Here is an 18,195-nt window from a genome sequence, read left to right on the forward strand (position 1 = left end):
AGCTCTAAAAAAGTGAAGGTACTGACGGTGATGATAGACGTCGCAACAAAATCTAATAGTACAAAAGGGAAAATCACTTTTTCAGGCATCATTGTACTTTCCATATGTAAGAAAATCAAGGACAAAACTAGACAATAAGCTAAAAAGACGAGAAGAAGCTTGAGTTAACAAGGATACAAGCATGATACAGTAGTCCTCATTTTTATATGAGCAAAAAAAAGTACCATTTATTGACTTTGAATCACAATCTAATGATGATAAATTGAACAGTCAACTAGAATAAGCTAAATGCAAAAAAAAAACACCAAGCAACCACCAACATATGAACATATACATACACATAGGAGTCAGCAGGGCCCTTCTGAGGATAGATTAATTAAGTACATCCTTGGAAACCACGCACGCATGCACGCACACAAATCATCAGACCAGATCCGATATCAAAAGGCAGTCACTGTCTGGCAGATTAGAAGATCCATCTGTCTGCCATGTGGAAAGCCTCAGATTATCAATAAACTTCACACAATTCAGTATGTGCATCTAGCTGTATGCTTGTGTGTTTGATCCAGCCTCTGAATATAGAATGCAAAGAAGGCAAACAGAAAAATACAATTTGGCATCAATATTCTAAAAAAACAACCATGTCTGAGGTTCATTTTAACACACTTTTAGTCTGAGGAGTATTCCCTATTACTAAGAAATTATTTTAGAATAAAACGCATATTTTAAGACCAAATCCTGTCAAAATCATTCATTCTCCAACACAAATAGACACACAGAGACAGCCAGGAAATGACTTGTGGCCACACTTAATGTTAAATCAATACATCGCTATTGATCTCTTTTCTGGCTAACTATTACCCCTATTTACTCTAACTTTCTCCTGAATAGATCTATACCGCTAATACAACCACAAGATGAGAAAGGAGAGTTGGGCTGATACAGGGAGGGGAAGCCACAAAGAAATAAGCAAAGACAAAAAGACAAAAATAAAAAATACGAATGAATTAGAAGTGGAAAGCGGTGACACGGTCCTGTGCACACAAAGCAACCTCCCACTTCTGAACTATTTCAAGCTCAATTATTACTCGTCTGTGCCCCGCAGAGTGGACAGCGGATAAGCCATTACGCCCATAACATCTGGATGACCAAACACATACGGTTACTTGTATTCATTCGCAATCTCTCTCTGGTCAAGCAAGGTCCCTCTCAGTCAAGTCATTTTCTTGGCATGGCCATCAAGGTTACTTTGTCCGACGATGATTCAAATTAAACCTGCTGCTCAAATCATCCGCAGCTTTTAAATCCACTTTATCTAATATCTGTGCTCTCACATGGAAATCTTGCACATAGCTGATTCATTTGTATGTATGAAAGAGAGATCAGAAAGAGACACATGTAGAATTAATTTATTACAAAGGACAGAAACACACACACACTTGAGTACACCCGCACATCATCACGTATTAGAATAAAATAGGAGTGAGAGCATTGGAATTCTTTGACCTCCCTTCCTGTTCCCTTAGTCCTGTGGTCATATTTCTGACTGTTCCACACAAATCTGATGAAATTCATTCACTACACACACTCATGCTTTTACTCATTCTTTCCATCTCTTCACTCACAGGTAGCCGGTGCTTTCATTTCAGCAGGTGGCCTCATATGAGCATCCACACACAACAATACAGGTCATGTCTGCTTTCCATTTCAGCGGGTGGTCGGCGAGTAATGGCAGCAATGGCTGAACATTGGACACTCAGACAGAAAGCAAGGGTTATCTTCCCAAACAACACAAAAGGGCCAAAGAAAAGAGACGGAGGACGAGGCTCAAAGCAGGCCTTGAAAAGTCATTTACTACATGTCCTTGAATGACAAACTCTTGCTTTTCTTTGCTTTTTATCCATATGTCTTGCACACACTTTCTCCACCCACACCAACAGTCTGACATGCTACGTTAATTACCAATGTCTTTCAAGCTTTCATTTCCTCTTCATGAGGGAAATTACATTTGTTTTCCTTGTTGAGTCAAGATGACAGGGAAAACAAAGAAGAGAGGACAAATTAGAAGTGAGAAAGACTAAAAAGTCTTCTTTAGCTCTTTCAACCGACAAGCTAATTATTCAATGACAAAGAAAGTGACAATGAATTGCCAAATGTCAAAGAACACAGATCATCTTGCTTTGGTCCTCTTAGCTTTACTGTCAAGGAGTCTGACAAAATATTTCACTAGATGTCCTCCAAAGGAGAGAAACTAAGTGAGACCCTGACATTACTTTCCTGAACAAATGAAGGCATCTGCAGTAATTGCATGAAAACAGTGACATTTTGAATTTAGGACAGTTTGTCCTGTCAAGTTATGTGCATTAAACTCAATTTGCCATGTGCTGACCCTAATTTACACTTTCTACTCCCTACTTCATCATCATCATCTGTCACTGCACCTCCTGCTGCAGGAAAGATCATCTATCTTAGGACTGAAGAAAGTTGATAAAGTAACAGAAACATCTGGTATTGTGTAGAATAATAACTAACCAGTTTGCACATTAGACTCCAAAGTACCTCAGGGCTATATAAGGCTACATTCATTTAAGACTCAAATATGATGAATGTCTATTAAATTGGCTTCAAATGATGTTTAAAACTGAAATATATCATTAAATACATTCATTTATAGATTTATGCTGTTATTATTAATATTCTTATGTTGGATTTCAGTGCGATAGTTGGACAAATGCCTCTGATGGTTTTAAGTTGTATTTTCTGACATTGTTTAGCCTTCACAATTAATCAAAAAAACTCTCTATTTGACAGTGAAAGCAACTGTTATTTGCAGCCTGGAATTATTCTAAATGAATGCGAGCGTGAAATGGTGGTTTTCATTTAGCGTGATGTCAGTCATGTTTGTATTCATATTCATAACCAGCCAAAACAGGAGCAAGGGACTGTGGGTTCCCTCACCGCAGACACTCAAAACTGGGACATGCCCATCATATAATTTCATGTTGTCCATTAAGCAGCTCCAATAAACACTGTGGGGTGAAACGGCTTTACAAATGGCACCTGATGCATATTGCTGAGGGGAGATAAAGCACAATTTCTGCTCAGTGTGACACATCGGTCAGAGATTTGAACCCCATTGGATTTTTTTTTTTTTCCTTTTAAATTAGGCCACTGCCGCTACCGGAAAGCTCTGAATCAAAGCTCAACCCTTTGGTAAGGAGATGAGGGCTGAAGCACACATCCTGACAGCCTCTCATCCCTGCTGTTCCCTGTTCTCACCTCTCCTCATTCCCCTCTAACCCCGTGTCTTTACCTCAGCTCCTGCCATAACCTATTACTCACATCCCCCCTGTGATATTACCATCATATCCCTGCAAGGTACTCTCAATCCCTGTGGAATGCACGGAGTATTCCTGGGATAACAGCGGGATGACTGGCTAGCTGGCTCCTGTGGGGAATAGGGAATAAGACTCTAGAGGGAGGTGGTAAAAGAGGAAACCAGGAGACTCTTTTCCAGCGTCTCCATGGATTCATCTAAGGCCTTCTTCATCATAAGAATATGAGTGAACAAAGACAATAAAGAAACACAGACTCCACCTTCCATTTTTTTTCTTAGATTGACTGTCCAAGGAATGATTTTTGACCGTTTCCTCTAGTCCCTTACAATTAGAGCCGAAACGAGCAATCGATTAAAAAAGATATTTGATTACAATTTTCCCGAATCAAAGCTTTGTTTCCTTATTTTTGCTGCTGCTAAACATTGGTTCCAATGTGTTTCACAGACACATTGTGACGCCAAGATCAAGACGCAACAAAGACGCAACAAACATCTTAAGTTGTTAGTAAGTTGTAGGCTATCCAAATTTGTTGAAGACCGCAGTGCACATATTGTTTGTAGATGCCATTTGACTTCATTGTGGATGGATGGATGGATGGATGGATGGATGGATGGATGGATAGATAGATAGATAGATAGATAGATAGATAGATAGATAGATAGATAGATAGATAGATAGATAGATAGATAGATAGATAGATAGATAGATAGATAGATAGATAGATAGATAGATAGATAGATAGATAGATAGATTTTATGGGGGGGGTTTTGTTTTTCTTTTTTTTAACCTGCCACCACCCCCCTCTTCAGAGGACAGCTTTGATAATTATAACTTGTGTTTAAGCAACAATCTCAAACTTTACATTCACATGTTACATATACATATATGTCACAGTAGAGATTGAAATCCAGTAGGATTCGTAATCCTACTAGGACAGATTGAAATTTTAGTTTGTCCTAGGACAAACTGAAATCCTACAAGAAATTAGGATCTGAAGATTAACCCTAACCCTAACCCCCTAACCCCCTAACCTAAACCCCCTAACTAAAATTTCAATCTGTCCAAGTAGGATTTGTAATCCTACTAGGACAGATAAGAATTGTAGTTTGTCCTAGGACAAACTAAAATTCCTATCTGTCCTAGTAGGATTACGAATCCTACTGGATTTCAATCTCTACTGTGATATATACGTAGAAGGAGAACTCATATAGACAAAAGTGTACAGGGACAGGACGAGACTTTTATGTTATCGTTCTTGTTATCGCTATATGTTTACAGGTATTTTAGATATTTTATTACTGCTTTTATAGTTATTATTTCTACAGAAATAATTTTTATAAATCCCTTTAGTTTTATACCTTTTGTACTTGTTATTTCAGCTGGTTCTGGAGGAAAGGACATGTCGTCATGTCTTTTTCACACTTTTACTTTTTTTTTTTTCATTTAGTTGAATCAAAGAAAATACATTAATCGATTGCAAAAATAATAGCGCAAATCGATAGCTGCAGCTCTACTTACAATCATACATTAGTGTAAAACTCCAATGCACCATGCGGCCGTTTTCAGCTGTTCTGTTATCAGCTCCTTAGGAATCAATCAGAAATTTTTCATTCATATTAAATGCCAAATAAATCATGAACATCAATAAACCCGCTCCCACTTACAAGGCACTCTCTGGCTTCAATCGTGGTTCTTATCGGGTCAGTTTTGGGAAGCTCTCTGCATTCTGATCCACAAAGTAATCAGTGGATATTATTGAGCAGTGATCCCTCCTTCCTGGGGATTTCCTCTTTCCCCTCCTCTCCTCCTCCTTCCGCATTTCACTCAAGGGAATTCGATGGCGTAAAGTGGTTGGAGTCCCTAATTCCACAGCCTCTAAATGGCTGGTGGATGTTGCATACACATGGGTCACCTTGTAGGATCACCAAAACACACACACACCCACACACACACAGGGCTGAAAATCATTTTAATCTCCTGGCCTCTAAACGGTTACACCTGACTGCATGGACTCATTTGTCAATTAGCAGGACTTGAGAAAAGGTTATTATTATCATTTACATAGTTTGGACCTGGTGAAGCTGCACATGGATAAATAGTAAATTTATTCCTGTAGACTGATGTGTGTACTCGGGACTGTAAATTAATCATTATAGTTACTAAACCAACTACTGAACTACTGTGTAGATAGAAAAACACATTCTTTTTTGCAAGGGCAAGGCTTGTTTTGACAAGTGACTGACATTTTACTGTACATGTTAAGCCCTTGTCTAGCTTTAGTCATAATAAACTGATGTGAGTACAGACTATATACTCCTACTTCTTCAACTTGCTGTGTGTGTATGAGCTGAATGTGAAGGAGGGAATAATAATTCTACACATCTTTCTTCTTTATCATGTGTAATCTGGGTATTTAGTCAGGCGTTTCATTTCCTTCTGTCTTATTTCGTTTTTCTTACTGAGAGGTTGGATATTTTCTTCTCATTTTTTATTTTCCTACCAGCGTACATTTGTGTCTGCTATTGCCAACTTCTGCCTTTCATCCACTTGAGCTCCTTAAGCAATGCACCGATTCTCTCCTCTCTTACATCTCTGCAGTAGCCTCGTTTTCACAAACAACTCCTCCACCTCTTTACCTCGCTGTGCTTTCATCCACCCTATTTCTCAATCGATCCATCTCTTTGCTCCGCATTTCTGTAGATGTGCCAGAGTCTAGTGCATTTTCCCCGGCGGTGCAGTGCCCTCCCCGTATGCCTGCCTTTTTCCCCGTGTGCCGCCGAGGCAGATTTTGGCTTGAGGTGGATCGGACTCTATCTGCCGTAGATGTAGGTGTGTCTAACCTTTCTTTGCATCACACACGCATAATTACTTTCCCCTTCTGTCTCCTCTTTTACTCCCATTCCCCCCTCATTCGTCCCTATCTCAATCAGGCAAATGGGACTGACACACACTTTTAAGACAACGGAGCAATCATAGGGTCGCTTTCACGTGCACGGACAAGCAAAGCATTATATCTAATCTTGCAGAATGACAGCTGCCGTACACTGAACTGTCTCTCACACACTTTCTCTGAACAATTCCCACCACGTCTGTGACTGTGTGTGAGAAGAACGAGTGTGCTGACTGTGTTAGCGTTTGTCTGTGTGTACGTATGTGAGAGGTGGAGCTTGAGAGACAATTGTAAGTTTTCATTGGCTATAACATTGCGGCGTGTAATGCTGCGTAGCGCCAAGGCAGCCAATCAGAAGCTCCTAATGCACTTGGTTTTATGAATGAGATGGCATGTATGCGAGGTACACACACTCAGAGTGAGAATACTCCACAGTGATGTAATACAATCACACAGCACCAGTAGTGCTTGTACAACGGACGCAAAATCTAAACAGAAAGATGCTTCACCTAATAATTTCTACTTCAATATATTAAAAATTACCTAGATAAGTTACAGTATTAAGGAAAAACTATATTTAACTTACACTTGCTGGTGAAGTACAACAATATTCAATTATAAATACGGATACTTATGTTTCTTAAGTGCTATGTTACATGCACGTAATACCTGTTTCATTTCACTGATGTGTGCAATATGATAACAGCGGAACCACCTCACTTTCTTTCAGAGCCGCAACTGCATTTCATTAGTTCTGACAAAACACGGACTTGTTCGGTGTCAAAAAAGGAAAGGTAAAATTACAACGTGTGAGATGCCGCCATCTTTTTGTGTGTGACATCTGTAATACCTGCAGATCAAGTCTTTGTATTATTTTACCGGCCCACACCCTCTGTTTGAAACCCATATCCTCCAACCGTTTGTGCTCAGACCAGGAACTGAAAACGCCTTATTTGGCTGACACTGTGTACCAGAGAGTCATTTTGCCTAACCGGTATGTAAAATCATAACTGAAGTGCTGTGTGTGTGGCTGGTTGGCCGAGAGGAGATTGGGAGGGTAGGAGAGCAGCCAAAAACGATCAAAATATCCTGGTGTTACTTTCCATGAAGGGTGTGTGTGTGCGCGTGAGTATACACATACACCCCATTCTATGAAGTCACTATTTGGCACATGGTTGTTCTGCTCAAAACTGGTTCATTTTCTATCAGTGTATTATTGTGGATAAACAGTGCCCTCTACATTTGAACAGAGGAATAGCAACTTAGGACAAACCAGCAGGTAGTGAGAGACAAAAGGAGTGAAGTTTATATTAATGATGTTTCCTTGAGTTACAACTAAAGACAAAAATTAAGTTAAAAAGTGAGTCTTGCAAGATCTTATTAATTCAGACTGTTCAGAAATAAAATTGATTATATCCAATACTCTTCACTAAATTTCATACATCTCTTACATTAAATACATACTATATTACATCAGCCATCCAACCAGACTACATGTCAAACAAATGACTGAAAAAGCCATTATTATCTTGTATATTCATATGTAAAATATTTAATTTAACCTGAAAATAGTTACAGTATAAACTAAAAATGTGTAATTGCTCAGTTTAGACATATTTATTTGCTCAATATACAGATTATGTCAGTATGTCTTCCAGTCCCATTATAAACTGACTGCAAGTTATTAATGTTGAGTCCAGACAGATTGCTTCATTTTATGTTCAGAAATTATAATGATTATATCATTAACATCGTGTGAATCCTCCAAAGAGTAAAGTTACAACTTCTAAAAACTATGAATGAGGCTTCATAGTATGTTTTCAGAGGGATGACCTCATCCTGATTTTGCAGAAATTCATTCTTTTCATAAAAAGCTGATGTGAGTTCTCCTGTGAGCTGAGGCTGCCACCTAGAGGTCAACATGGGAATTACTACTACATCTCACACCAGGTGATGTCATAGTTTAAGAAACACACAAAAAGACTTGCAGAGAGGGGATGAAAAAGTGGGGATGGCAAAGCGGAGCGTGGGAGGCGAGAAATAGACTTGAAGGACATTGAAGGGAAGACGGTGACGTCATATTTTCACCGCAGTTTTGTCGCATTGTCGAATCTGTCCAAACACTTTCGTTAAACTCTGAGTCTTAATGATAAAAAATACAACAAATCATTACTTGGATGACATCATTTTGAGCTTTTTTTTTTGCAGAAAGACATAACATTCTAAACTCTTGAAACAATGATAACGTTCAACTTTCTCAAAGCCCTCATCTTCAATCTGGCCAGGATCTTAACAACACATTCTTCAGAAGCCCATTTCAGTCCTTGTCATTCCAGACTGCGACACTCTCTTACCCATACAGCCAACAATTTCATGCCATTCAAAACCAGGTGCACTGCATTTTACACTACCATTTACAACAATCGCCGCCTGTCCTGAGTCCAATCTTCCCAGATTCTGGCCATGACAGGCAATTTTTCCTTCTAACAATTTCACAGTAAAAAAACAATGAGGCAAGATAAACAGAGCCAAAAAAATGTGATGCTCGGGGGGGAAAGACGGGAGAAAGAGGAAGAAGAAAAGACAACGAGACAGACACCAAATTAATTCTTAAGTTTAGAAGAGAGACAATGACCTTAAAAGTACCGTTTGAAACCTCCAAGAGTGAGACACATTTAATTTTAATCTGCCTTTTTAAAGCATACTTAGCAGCCATCGACGACAGTGCTGTACAGAACATTAATGGAACAGAACACCAGAATAGAGACAGAGAAAGTATGCTGCTTCTTTGGTGAAGGATCCAGTCAGGTCTGAACTCTCCATGGGGGTAAAAATCATATATCAAAAAAGGTAAGGGTTTTATTTTGCTGTGGGCACACATGACACTGATCGTGAACAGTGTCAGGAAAAAGAAAAGACTCTAATTATGTTTTCCAGTAGAAGAAAATACCCACCTACAGCAGGCAACCAGGTACTTCGGTCCTATCAAAACATGCAACATAAGTACACCCTGTTGCAAAAAGCATGTAGTCAAATGATATGCAAAAGCAACCTGGAGGCTATTAAATCAACTCAAGTAGAATGACGGTGACCCATTTTCTTTTTGATCCTTGGGAGCCAACCACCTACATCACTTCACTGCAGATATACAGACAAGATGACATATATAATTTTGTAAAACATGCAAAAGAAGAAAACAAAATGATTCTGTTTCTGACTTCATATTTAAATGTATAAGGGAATAATGTAAAATACAAATAATGGTGAGAAGTGTAATTATTAGTGGCCTCTATTCTAAGTATATTATACAACTACAAGGCAATCAACACTACATTCATAGTAAGTTAATCTTGAGGTTAGAATAATGTAACACCCATAAGTTTTAGCCTTCTTGACAGATTACAGTGTTCTTGATCTGCAGAGATCCTTAAAACAACCAGAGGGGGAATGTGCAGCGGTATAATCAGGTTAAGCCGGATGCAGTAAATCAAAGCAGGAACAGAAAACAACTCCTGGACCACAAACGGCAGACTTTTACCACATTTAATATACCTGGATACCAACTGAGAGTATGTCAACAGATCTATGTTAGGATAATGGGGACACTAAATATCAAGCCTCAAAAGACAGCTTTTACACAGCCTTTGCAGCTCTGTTGAGCGACTATGAGGAAACAAAGAGAAAAAAGAAAAAAATGAAAGAGAGGTTAAACCTGAAAGGACCTCAAGAGAGTGACGAAACTGTAAAAACAAAGACAGGTGAAAAGATAACGAGATCAAGGCTCTGAACAAGGAAGGGATGAGGGCAAAAACTCTCTTTGTGTGTATGTGTGTCTGCATTTTTGAAGTGTGTGATTAATATCCTCCTCTGGCTGCTGAGGCCCCTTGGTGAGAAACACCGGAGGGGTTAATATTAACTCTCTTTTCTTCTCGCTCTACATACCCCCTCCCACCACACACAGTGCTACTGCGTGTTCAAAAAGAAAAAAACAACACCCATGAATTGCAGTGTGATTAATATTGCATTGCACACAAAATCATGCATATATGCTGCACCTACGCAAAGAGACAAATAAGTAGTCCAACTATATTAATATACCATTTTTAATCAAAGCATCCAACAGACACAGTAACACAACTTGTAAATCATCAGTCTCTGCTTTGCTTGTATCTTTCTCGGTCATCTGTGAGTATGAACAAACACCTAATCCCTTGTAAATGACCTCCAATACTCTGTGTTTTGCATTGACTCCATGCAAATGACATGCAAAACCAAAGAATAAAGTAGCACATAGTCAAGTGGTGAAAACACTGTAACCCAACACCAGCTAATTTTAATTATTACAATGTGTTATACACAATAAACTTTTGCATTTTTGTAAAATTACTGTTGTCATAGTGCTACCAATAATTTAGTATGTACCATTTCATTTGCAAACCTCTTATCTGATATAATAGTTGAGACTCTTAACTAGGGCTTTATAAAGAAAAAAGACAAAGATTACAGACCCTCGCCCCCTCAGATGGTCTCCACCACACCCTAAACCCACCAAAACAAAAGTATACATATGCTATAAATAAATTCCTTGACCACTTGGCTTTGTGTTTCTTTCCTCAATTTGGGGTGTACCGGATGTAATTTCAGAGTCAATACTGTCAGTTCTATTACCAGATTGATTATAGACTCTAGTATAATATATATGAATTAATCAGCTGAGTATAGTTGAGTAATTCAGATATGAAAATATACTTTGTGTTCTGTATTGTCTTCCTGAGTAACAAGAAACTGATTATGTCAATAGATACTTTAGATAGATAACATGTTTTTGTGTTTTTCAGAGCAACAGTTGCCTTCATTTCAGATAAATAAATAAAAAAGGTTCTGAATCCTTTAATAAGTTATAGAATCAGAATCCTGATCCAGACCCTCTTTGAGGAGGACAGAGATATGATACAGATGTACTTTGCGTAAAATATTCATGTTATAATATAGAGATTTGGGGTTACAGATGTGGGCAGATGGATGGACAAACACACAGACTGATTCAGGTGCTGTACCATTGCAGAGGTGAATGTAACAATAAACAAAGACTAAAGGTAAATTTACAAAATCACTGACAGTGAATGTAGAAATTATCCCAATCGTGTAAGAATATGATGTTCGGATTTTTATCCGAGTTTAATATCATCCATAATCAGAGAGCTTTTCTAACTTTACCATCGGTTACAGCAGATTAAATGCCAAGAACCTTTCAGTAAGGCCTTCCTCAACTGTAAACTACAAATCATTTTACAGAATTAATCTCTTAAAATGGTCCCAGGAATCTCCATAGAGCTTTGTTTTTTGAGGCTCAGTTCCATATCCTGTTCCAGGTTGGGAAAATTCACCGTTCCTATTGAGGGTTGGCAAACCATGAGCTAAACTCTCATGTCAACTTCATAAAAACTTCTGCTTTGGAACGATGCACAGCCTGGACAGCACAACCAAGCCTCTCGCTGGACTGAAGCACCACTGACAGAGTAAGACTGCCACCTTGTGGCTAAAATATTAATGACATGAGAATTACAACAGCCTGAGGCAGCTTTCAGACATAAATTCCAGACATAAATTCCAGGTAATTTCCAAAACAAAAGGTCTGGAGACAAATTTTTTCATATTTCAGAGAACAGGCTGTTGTTCATGTGAGTTATGTTAAAAACACATAGAAATGCAGTTCAGACGAGGGGCGGAAGAGACAATGAGAAAGTATGCAAAACATTTCCTCCGCAAAAAGGTTTGGTTTATTATTCTTTAACAAGTCTGGGCAAATGACAGGGATGCCACTAAGTCGTTTTCTGTTGCCCCCCCCCTTACAGACCCCAACTCTTCTATCTCATTGTCTCTCTAGTTACCTGCCTATCTCGGGTTGCCTGGCTTCTGTGCTGTTGTCAAGATGCTACTTCAGATTTTTTTAGCAACGCACAATAAACAAGTGAAAAAGTAAGTAAAGCTTACTCATACCACCGCCCTACCAAACAACCCTTTGCCCCTCCTGCTCACTGACACCCTGCCTTGACAGGAATGAAATTTAAAGTTTAAATTACAAATAATTGTAAACTAGATTAAACTAAATTACTGACCTTTGTGAATAGTTCAGTCAAACCAAGACAAACATTGTTCTGCCCAAGTCTTAACTTTTAATCTGATCACATTTTTTCTGCCCTCTACCGTTTGATCTGACAGAATATCAACCTTATGTCTTGATTTCAAAGATACCAGCACAAACTGATAAACGACAATCTCCAGCCGGCATAGCTTAGCCATTAAACTTTGCAGGGCACCTCTACTAGTGGTAAAGAAAATATGTGTCAAACTTGAAAAGAATTCATTGGGTGAATAGTCTTCGAGAAATCGGTTGGACAAATTTTCAAAAATTTGTAAGAAATCCAAAACTTCAAATTTAGCAATTAAACTTAGCATTGCACCTCTCCTGGTGGTACAGAAAATGTGGGTCAAATTTGATAATTCTAAAAGTAACACGACAGACTGCATGTGGAGGGCATGGTGGGTTATATAGCTCTGTAGATAAAGCTGTGAGAAACTGAAAGAGAGCTCCCCTCACCTTATCATTAACTACATGTGGCCCCCCGAAAAACAAATTTGCTGTGTGTGTGTGGGGGGGGTATGTGCCGAGTGATTTATACTGCTGTGATGTACACAGTAGTCGCTAACGCACCCACACGCATGACGATGTCACTCGCGACTCCCCAGTGTGATTGGGAGAGTGCCCCCCCCTCGGTTAAGAACCTCTGATTTCGGTAATTATTATGAAGCTATCTCTTACCAGTCATCTTGTATCCACTGGCAGCCAACTGTCCAGCCATGTACTCTCCATCAGAGTTGTTATGGCTGCAGCCCCAGGTTTTCATCCAGATCTTTTGTGTACCAGGAATCAAACTAGAAATTTAAGACAAAGATATATATTTTTTTAGGCTACACGCTTTGTGTAAAATGTTTCAATTCATATTTGCACATTCTCACATAACTCTTCATAAATGGATTAACCAAAAAAGACCTTCAATTGTTAAAATAACAAAGATTAACCCAGAGATTCTCAAATACTCTGTCACCCTCATCTCTAATGATTCCACACTATTAAAATTAAATTAAATAACCTACTACAATCAAAACAATAATAAAACACAAAAAAAATAGTGGATGAAGTACTGAAGAAGTATTAGACCACTGCAGTTGTTTTCACATCACCACCAATGTTGATGCAAATCTATCCGATCAGGTAATGTATTATAGTTTTATTCACTTTAAGTTACTTTACATACATTCATGTTATGTTATTTAATTCTAATGAGTTGGCAATAATGGTTCAAGTTCAGTGCACAATACTTTTTTAGCATAACCAAAAAAACATTCCATAATTTCTTACAGGATATTGTAAAGGAGATATAATACAACACCACTGACAGGTGACAAAATAAGATTAATGAAATGTCTACATGTAAAAGTAGAGATTTCTTGGAATTTCAACATTGTTGGAAACATTTGATATAAAGTAGACCAGACAGCAAAACATAAAATACATAATTGACTTTCACTTTATTAAAGTATGTAGTTAATTCCTGTGTAGTAGGTGACTTTGTATTCACACATGCAGCTTTTAAAATTAGCAAAATTAGTGAAATATTTGATGCACTTTGTCTTTACTTAATCTCATATCGTCTTTTCACAACAACTCTATTCAAAGAGTTTTTTCATCTGCTATTGAGTCTTCTTAGATTACACTGACTAAAATAAAATAAAAGCTGTAAATAAGCCACACTCTACATAACACTAACACAGCTAAACACTTTACTATAACAGTTACAAAAACAAGGTAAGAGCTTAACTCCCTCAGTTTGCTTAACATATTAAGCTCACAACCTGCCCTTTTCCTCTGCGTAAACACTTTGACAAACCTGTCAGCTTGCAGCTCCTCATTGCTCAGAAGCTCTTTCTTTTTCCTAGACCTTGGTATGATGCTCTTTCTGGCTGACTGCCTCTCATGAGGAGTGGGGTCATTAGAGGACACCATGTCCTCAATGTCGTCAATCAGAGAATCACAGGCGGACGGCATGATAATCTACAAAAAACATTTTTGTTAGGTAAAAAAAAAAAGAATACAGATAAGTGCATTTATTGTCTCTACTGGTTGAGGCCAAGTATTGTTAAAACATTTTCAAAATATAGATCTAATAATAATCTATACCAGTTTCCCCATTGTAATAAAAATCAGTTCACACTCAAAAATAACTTTTGGAAAAATATAATGCTAATTATAACAATTAAGTTCTCTGTTTCACCACCAGACTGAGGAAAATATTTTCATTAAATATAAACCTATTTAAGTCTCAGGAAACCCTCAGGCCATTTTTGTACATTTTCATCTAATGTCAGTTACTCTTATAGGTGTTTTATGCACCTCTGACACTGGGATGTTTCCCATATAATACATGGTGGAGGGATGTGGCATTGTTTCAAGAACACTGATATGATTGCATCAGTACTTTCTGTGCAGTGCAGGATGTTCATGGATGTTCATGGTAACAACAAAATGCCTCCTTGACTTACAATGGAATCACAATTTTTAATCTCACATAAAAAGTACTCATCAATGTGGCTGCTACTTTTTGATATCTCCAAGACACTAAGACACCCCCTCCATTTAACTTTTTTCTTACATAATTAACAGTAACATGTCCTCAAACAAGCATATAAAAGATTAAAACCCTGAAAATTATTAAACACTTGGTAGTTAAAAGAGTCATACTCATAAGAGTAGAAAAAAGACTGATATATGATGATTTTATATGGTTCAAAAGTTCCCAGCAGGTAGTAAATTAGATAGATGCACAAGAGATGTCTGTTCATATAGCATCAAAACTAAAAATCTACATAAGCCATGCATATGTGCATGCACTGACAGTGAGGAAATTTGGTATCAAACGACTAGACCACAGGTGTCAAACATGCGGCCTGGGGGCCAAATCCGGCCAGCCAAAGGTTCCATTCCGGCCCACAGGATGAAAGTGCAAAAATTAACCTGAACTGCCAAGGTTGTCAATATCATTTTGGTTCAAGTTCCACATACAGACCAATGTGATCTCAAGTAAAAATAACAACAAAATAACCCATAAATAATGACAACTACAAATTTTCTTTGTGAAAAATTATTTCGAAAAAATGTAAGTGAAAAAAATAAGATTACACTGTGAAAATATTTACATTTACAAAACAATTTTTTCACAATAAAATGCAAACAAATACGTAAACATAAACAAAGATGAACAACTCAAAATGTGCAATTTTAACAATATTTTTCCTGTTACTAAATGTTTTGCGTTAATAATAAGAGATATATAGAAATTACATAGAAATTGTTCAAATTTTAGTTCCAAACTCCAAAATTTTAACAATATTCTGCCTGTTACCAAATGTTTATGCAACACTGTGTGTAATGTACATGTATAAATAATAAGTTGAGGCATAATATTGTTAAAAATGCACAAATTTTTCAAATGAAATTTCTGTTTTGTTTTGTTTTTTTTTTCAGATTATTCACATCTTTTTTGTAAAATGTAAACATTTTCATAATTTGATTGGGGTATTTTTTGTTCTAAAACAAAATGAAAAACTTGGATTTGTCATTATTTATAGGTTATTAAGTCATTATTTTACTGGTCTGGCCCACTTGAGATCAAATTGGGCTAAATATGGCCCCTGAACCAAAATGAGTTTGACACCCCTGGACTAGACCTTTTTTCTAACACTGGTTAGCATCCAAGAATTTCAGTGCCATAAAAGTATGGAGTTTGGTGTCAAGTCCAATTTATGGTATAACTAGGGTCAAGAAAATATTATTTTCTGTATTTCTGAACTCAAACATTACTATGAAACTATGAAAAGGTAAATAATAAGCTCACTGGGCAATGGTAACTGTAATGTTATTGGGTAACTCTGCATTTTCACACACCTGGATTAATTAAACACAAGTGATTTAAGACATGCCACTGACTTCGCCTGTTAAAATGTTGAACCACACATTGTGCTTGTATGCATAAACCATAAGACCTGCTGCTTAACTGGACCTCAGAGTAAAGCACTGATAATATAATGGCGCAAAAACTGGTTTGGCGATATACAAAAACAGCATGAAATTTGCATCTTTTCTTGACTCACTGCATGCAAATGCCGTGAGTCACCTTTAAGTAATTCAGGTGGCTGCATTAATATCATTATCAGTTTATTCAACAAGCAATGACATCGTTACAATACCCGTATTAATCAATTACTAGGTTACTTTGAGTAAACACTTTCAGCCGACTTTCCTTCAACGCCTTAAGCTAACTGGACATTAGCTATAGGCTGAGGATCAACATTTAACGAAAGATAAATTCAGACATACTAGAACAGACAATGACATTAAAAAAGATAAAATAACGTACTGAGTTATGGCTAAAAGTAACATGCTAACAGCTAATAGCACAGCTAGCCTCATTAGCTATACACAACACACGTGTGTCTTGTTTTGAGCGTACAGGCTCTCTAACATACTGTATTTATTTCTTACCTGAATACAGGAGTAATTTGACTTCAGTGAAACTCTAATTCCAAGAAAAAATATCTTGAAGGCGATATAAATAAGGTTTTACTCCATCAAAACACAGTTGACACAACTCTCACGCGTCCATGCTTGTACGTAATTACGGGAAGTAACGAGGAACAAACCAGGCGTTTTACGCACAGTGGGTCAATACTCGTCTCTTACTTGCATGAAAAGAAGAAAATTTCCCCCAGAGGTAAAGCATTATGGAATTCAACCTTCTCTAAAAATGAGTGGTCAAAAGCACGAACATTACCATATAAATACTGTATTACAAACAAAATTAGAATTTTACATCTCAGAATTTTACATAACGTAGATCCCTCCTGTGTTGTTTTGTCTCGATTTTCTGATGTGGAAGAAATATGTAACTTATGTCATTCTTACTCTGAAACTACTCTGCATTTATTCTTTTTATGTGAATATTCTTTTAATTTCTGGTCCAAAATTGAAAAATATATCATATCTAAAAGTAATAATAAGATAACTATAACATCCCAAAATGTAATTACATATCTTAAACACGATTTTCACAATTTAGAATTTGTTGTAAATTTGTTCATCTTATTTGGAAAATTTCATATAAATAAAAATAAATATACTAAAACACACCCAAATTTTAAAATCTTCCTATTGGAATTTGAAAATTATATTAAATCTTTGCAATTTATCCATAAAAAAAAAAAAAAAAAAAGCTCTAACACCCTGGCTATTTATAAACAATTCTTTAATATTGATTGAACTCTCTGTTGTATTTATTTATTTATATTTGTTAGATCTGTTATTTTTATTTATTTATTTACTTTTTTATACTATTATTTGTATATTATGCTTTGTGTCTTTCATTACTTTCTTAAACTTATATGTTCAAATGCTTTTTCCCTTTTGACATCTTGTTTGTTCAAATTTTTGTACTGTAAACTTAAATGTTTTCAATAAAGTTGGGGAAAAAAAACCTCACCTCTTACATAGGCTAAATCTAATTCCAAGAACTTTTTCACAATTGAACGCATTTCATATCTATATATTTCCTTTCTAAATAACACAAAGTATAAATATGTCATTTGAATATATAAAAAAAAAAAAAAAGTCAGATTAAGGTACTGTCACCAAATATCAGTAATATAAACTTGACACTGGTGTGCTAAAAAAAAAATAAGTCACAGCTGAAATTAAAATGTCTGTGATCCATCAAGCCTTTAAGTAATGAGGATTTTTAAAAAGTGATGCAAAAATGCAAAACAGCAACATAATACTTACTTCCCCACAAGTACTGTGAAGGAAGAACCCCCCCACCCCCTTGAAATAAAAAAAGCAAAAAACAAGAATTT

The 18,195-nt window shown here is 36.8% G+C and overlaps 1 protein-coding gene across 1 annotated transcript in view; it reads right to left on the reverse strand.

Moving 5' to 3' along the window:
* cdkal1 (CDK5 regulatory subunit associated protein 1-like 1) overlaps positions 1 to 16,961 on the reverse strand; it is a 282,213-nt gene extending 265,252 nt beyond the window's left edge. The window contains exons 1-3 of the mRNA XM_030158613.1: positions 16,832 to 16,961; positions 14,181 to 14,344; positions 13,052 to 13,164 (exon numbers count right to left, since the gene is read on the reverse strand). Coding sequence (XP_030014473.1) covers positions 13,052 to 13,164; positions 14,181 to 14,338 — 271 coding nt within the window. The 5' untranslated portion in view covers positions 14,339 to 14,344; positions 16,832 to 16,961. The remainder of the gene's footprint in view (positions 1 to 13,051; positions 13,165 to 14,180; positions 14,345 to 16,831) is intronic.
* Between the last annotated feature and the right edge of the window lie 1,234 nt (positions 16,962 to 18,195).

This window comes from Sphaeramia orbicularis, chromosome 16 (genome assembly GCF_902148855.1).
Source record: "Sphaeramia orbicularis chromosome 16, fSphaOr1.1, whole genome shotgun sequence".
NCBI classification, from domain to species: Eukaryota; Metazoa; Chordata; class Actinopteri; order Kurtiformes; family Apogonidae; genus Sphaeramia; species Sphaeramia orbicularis.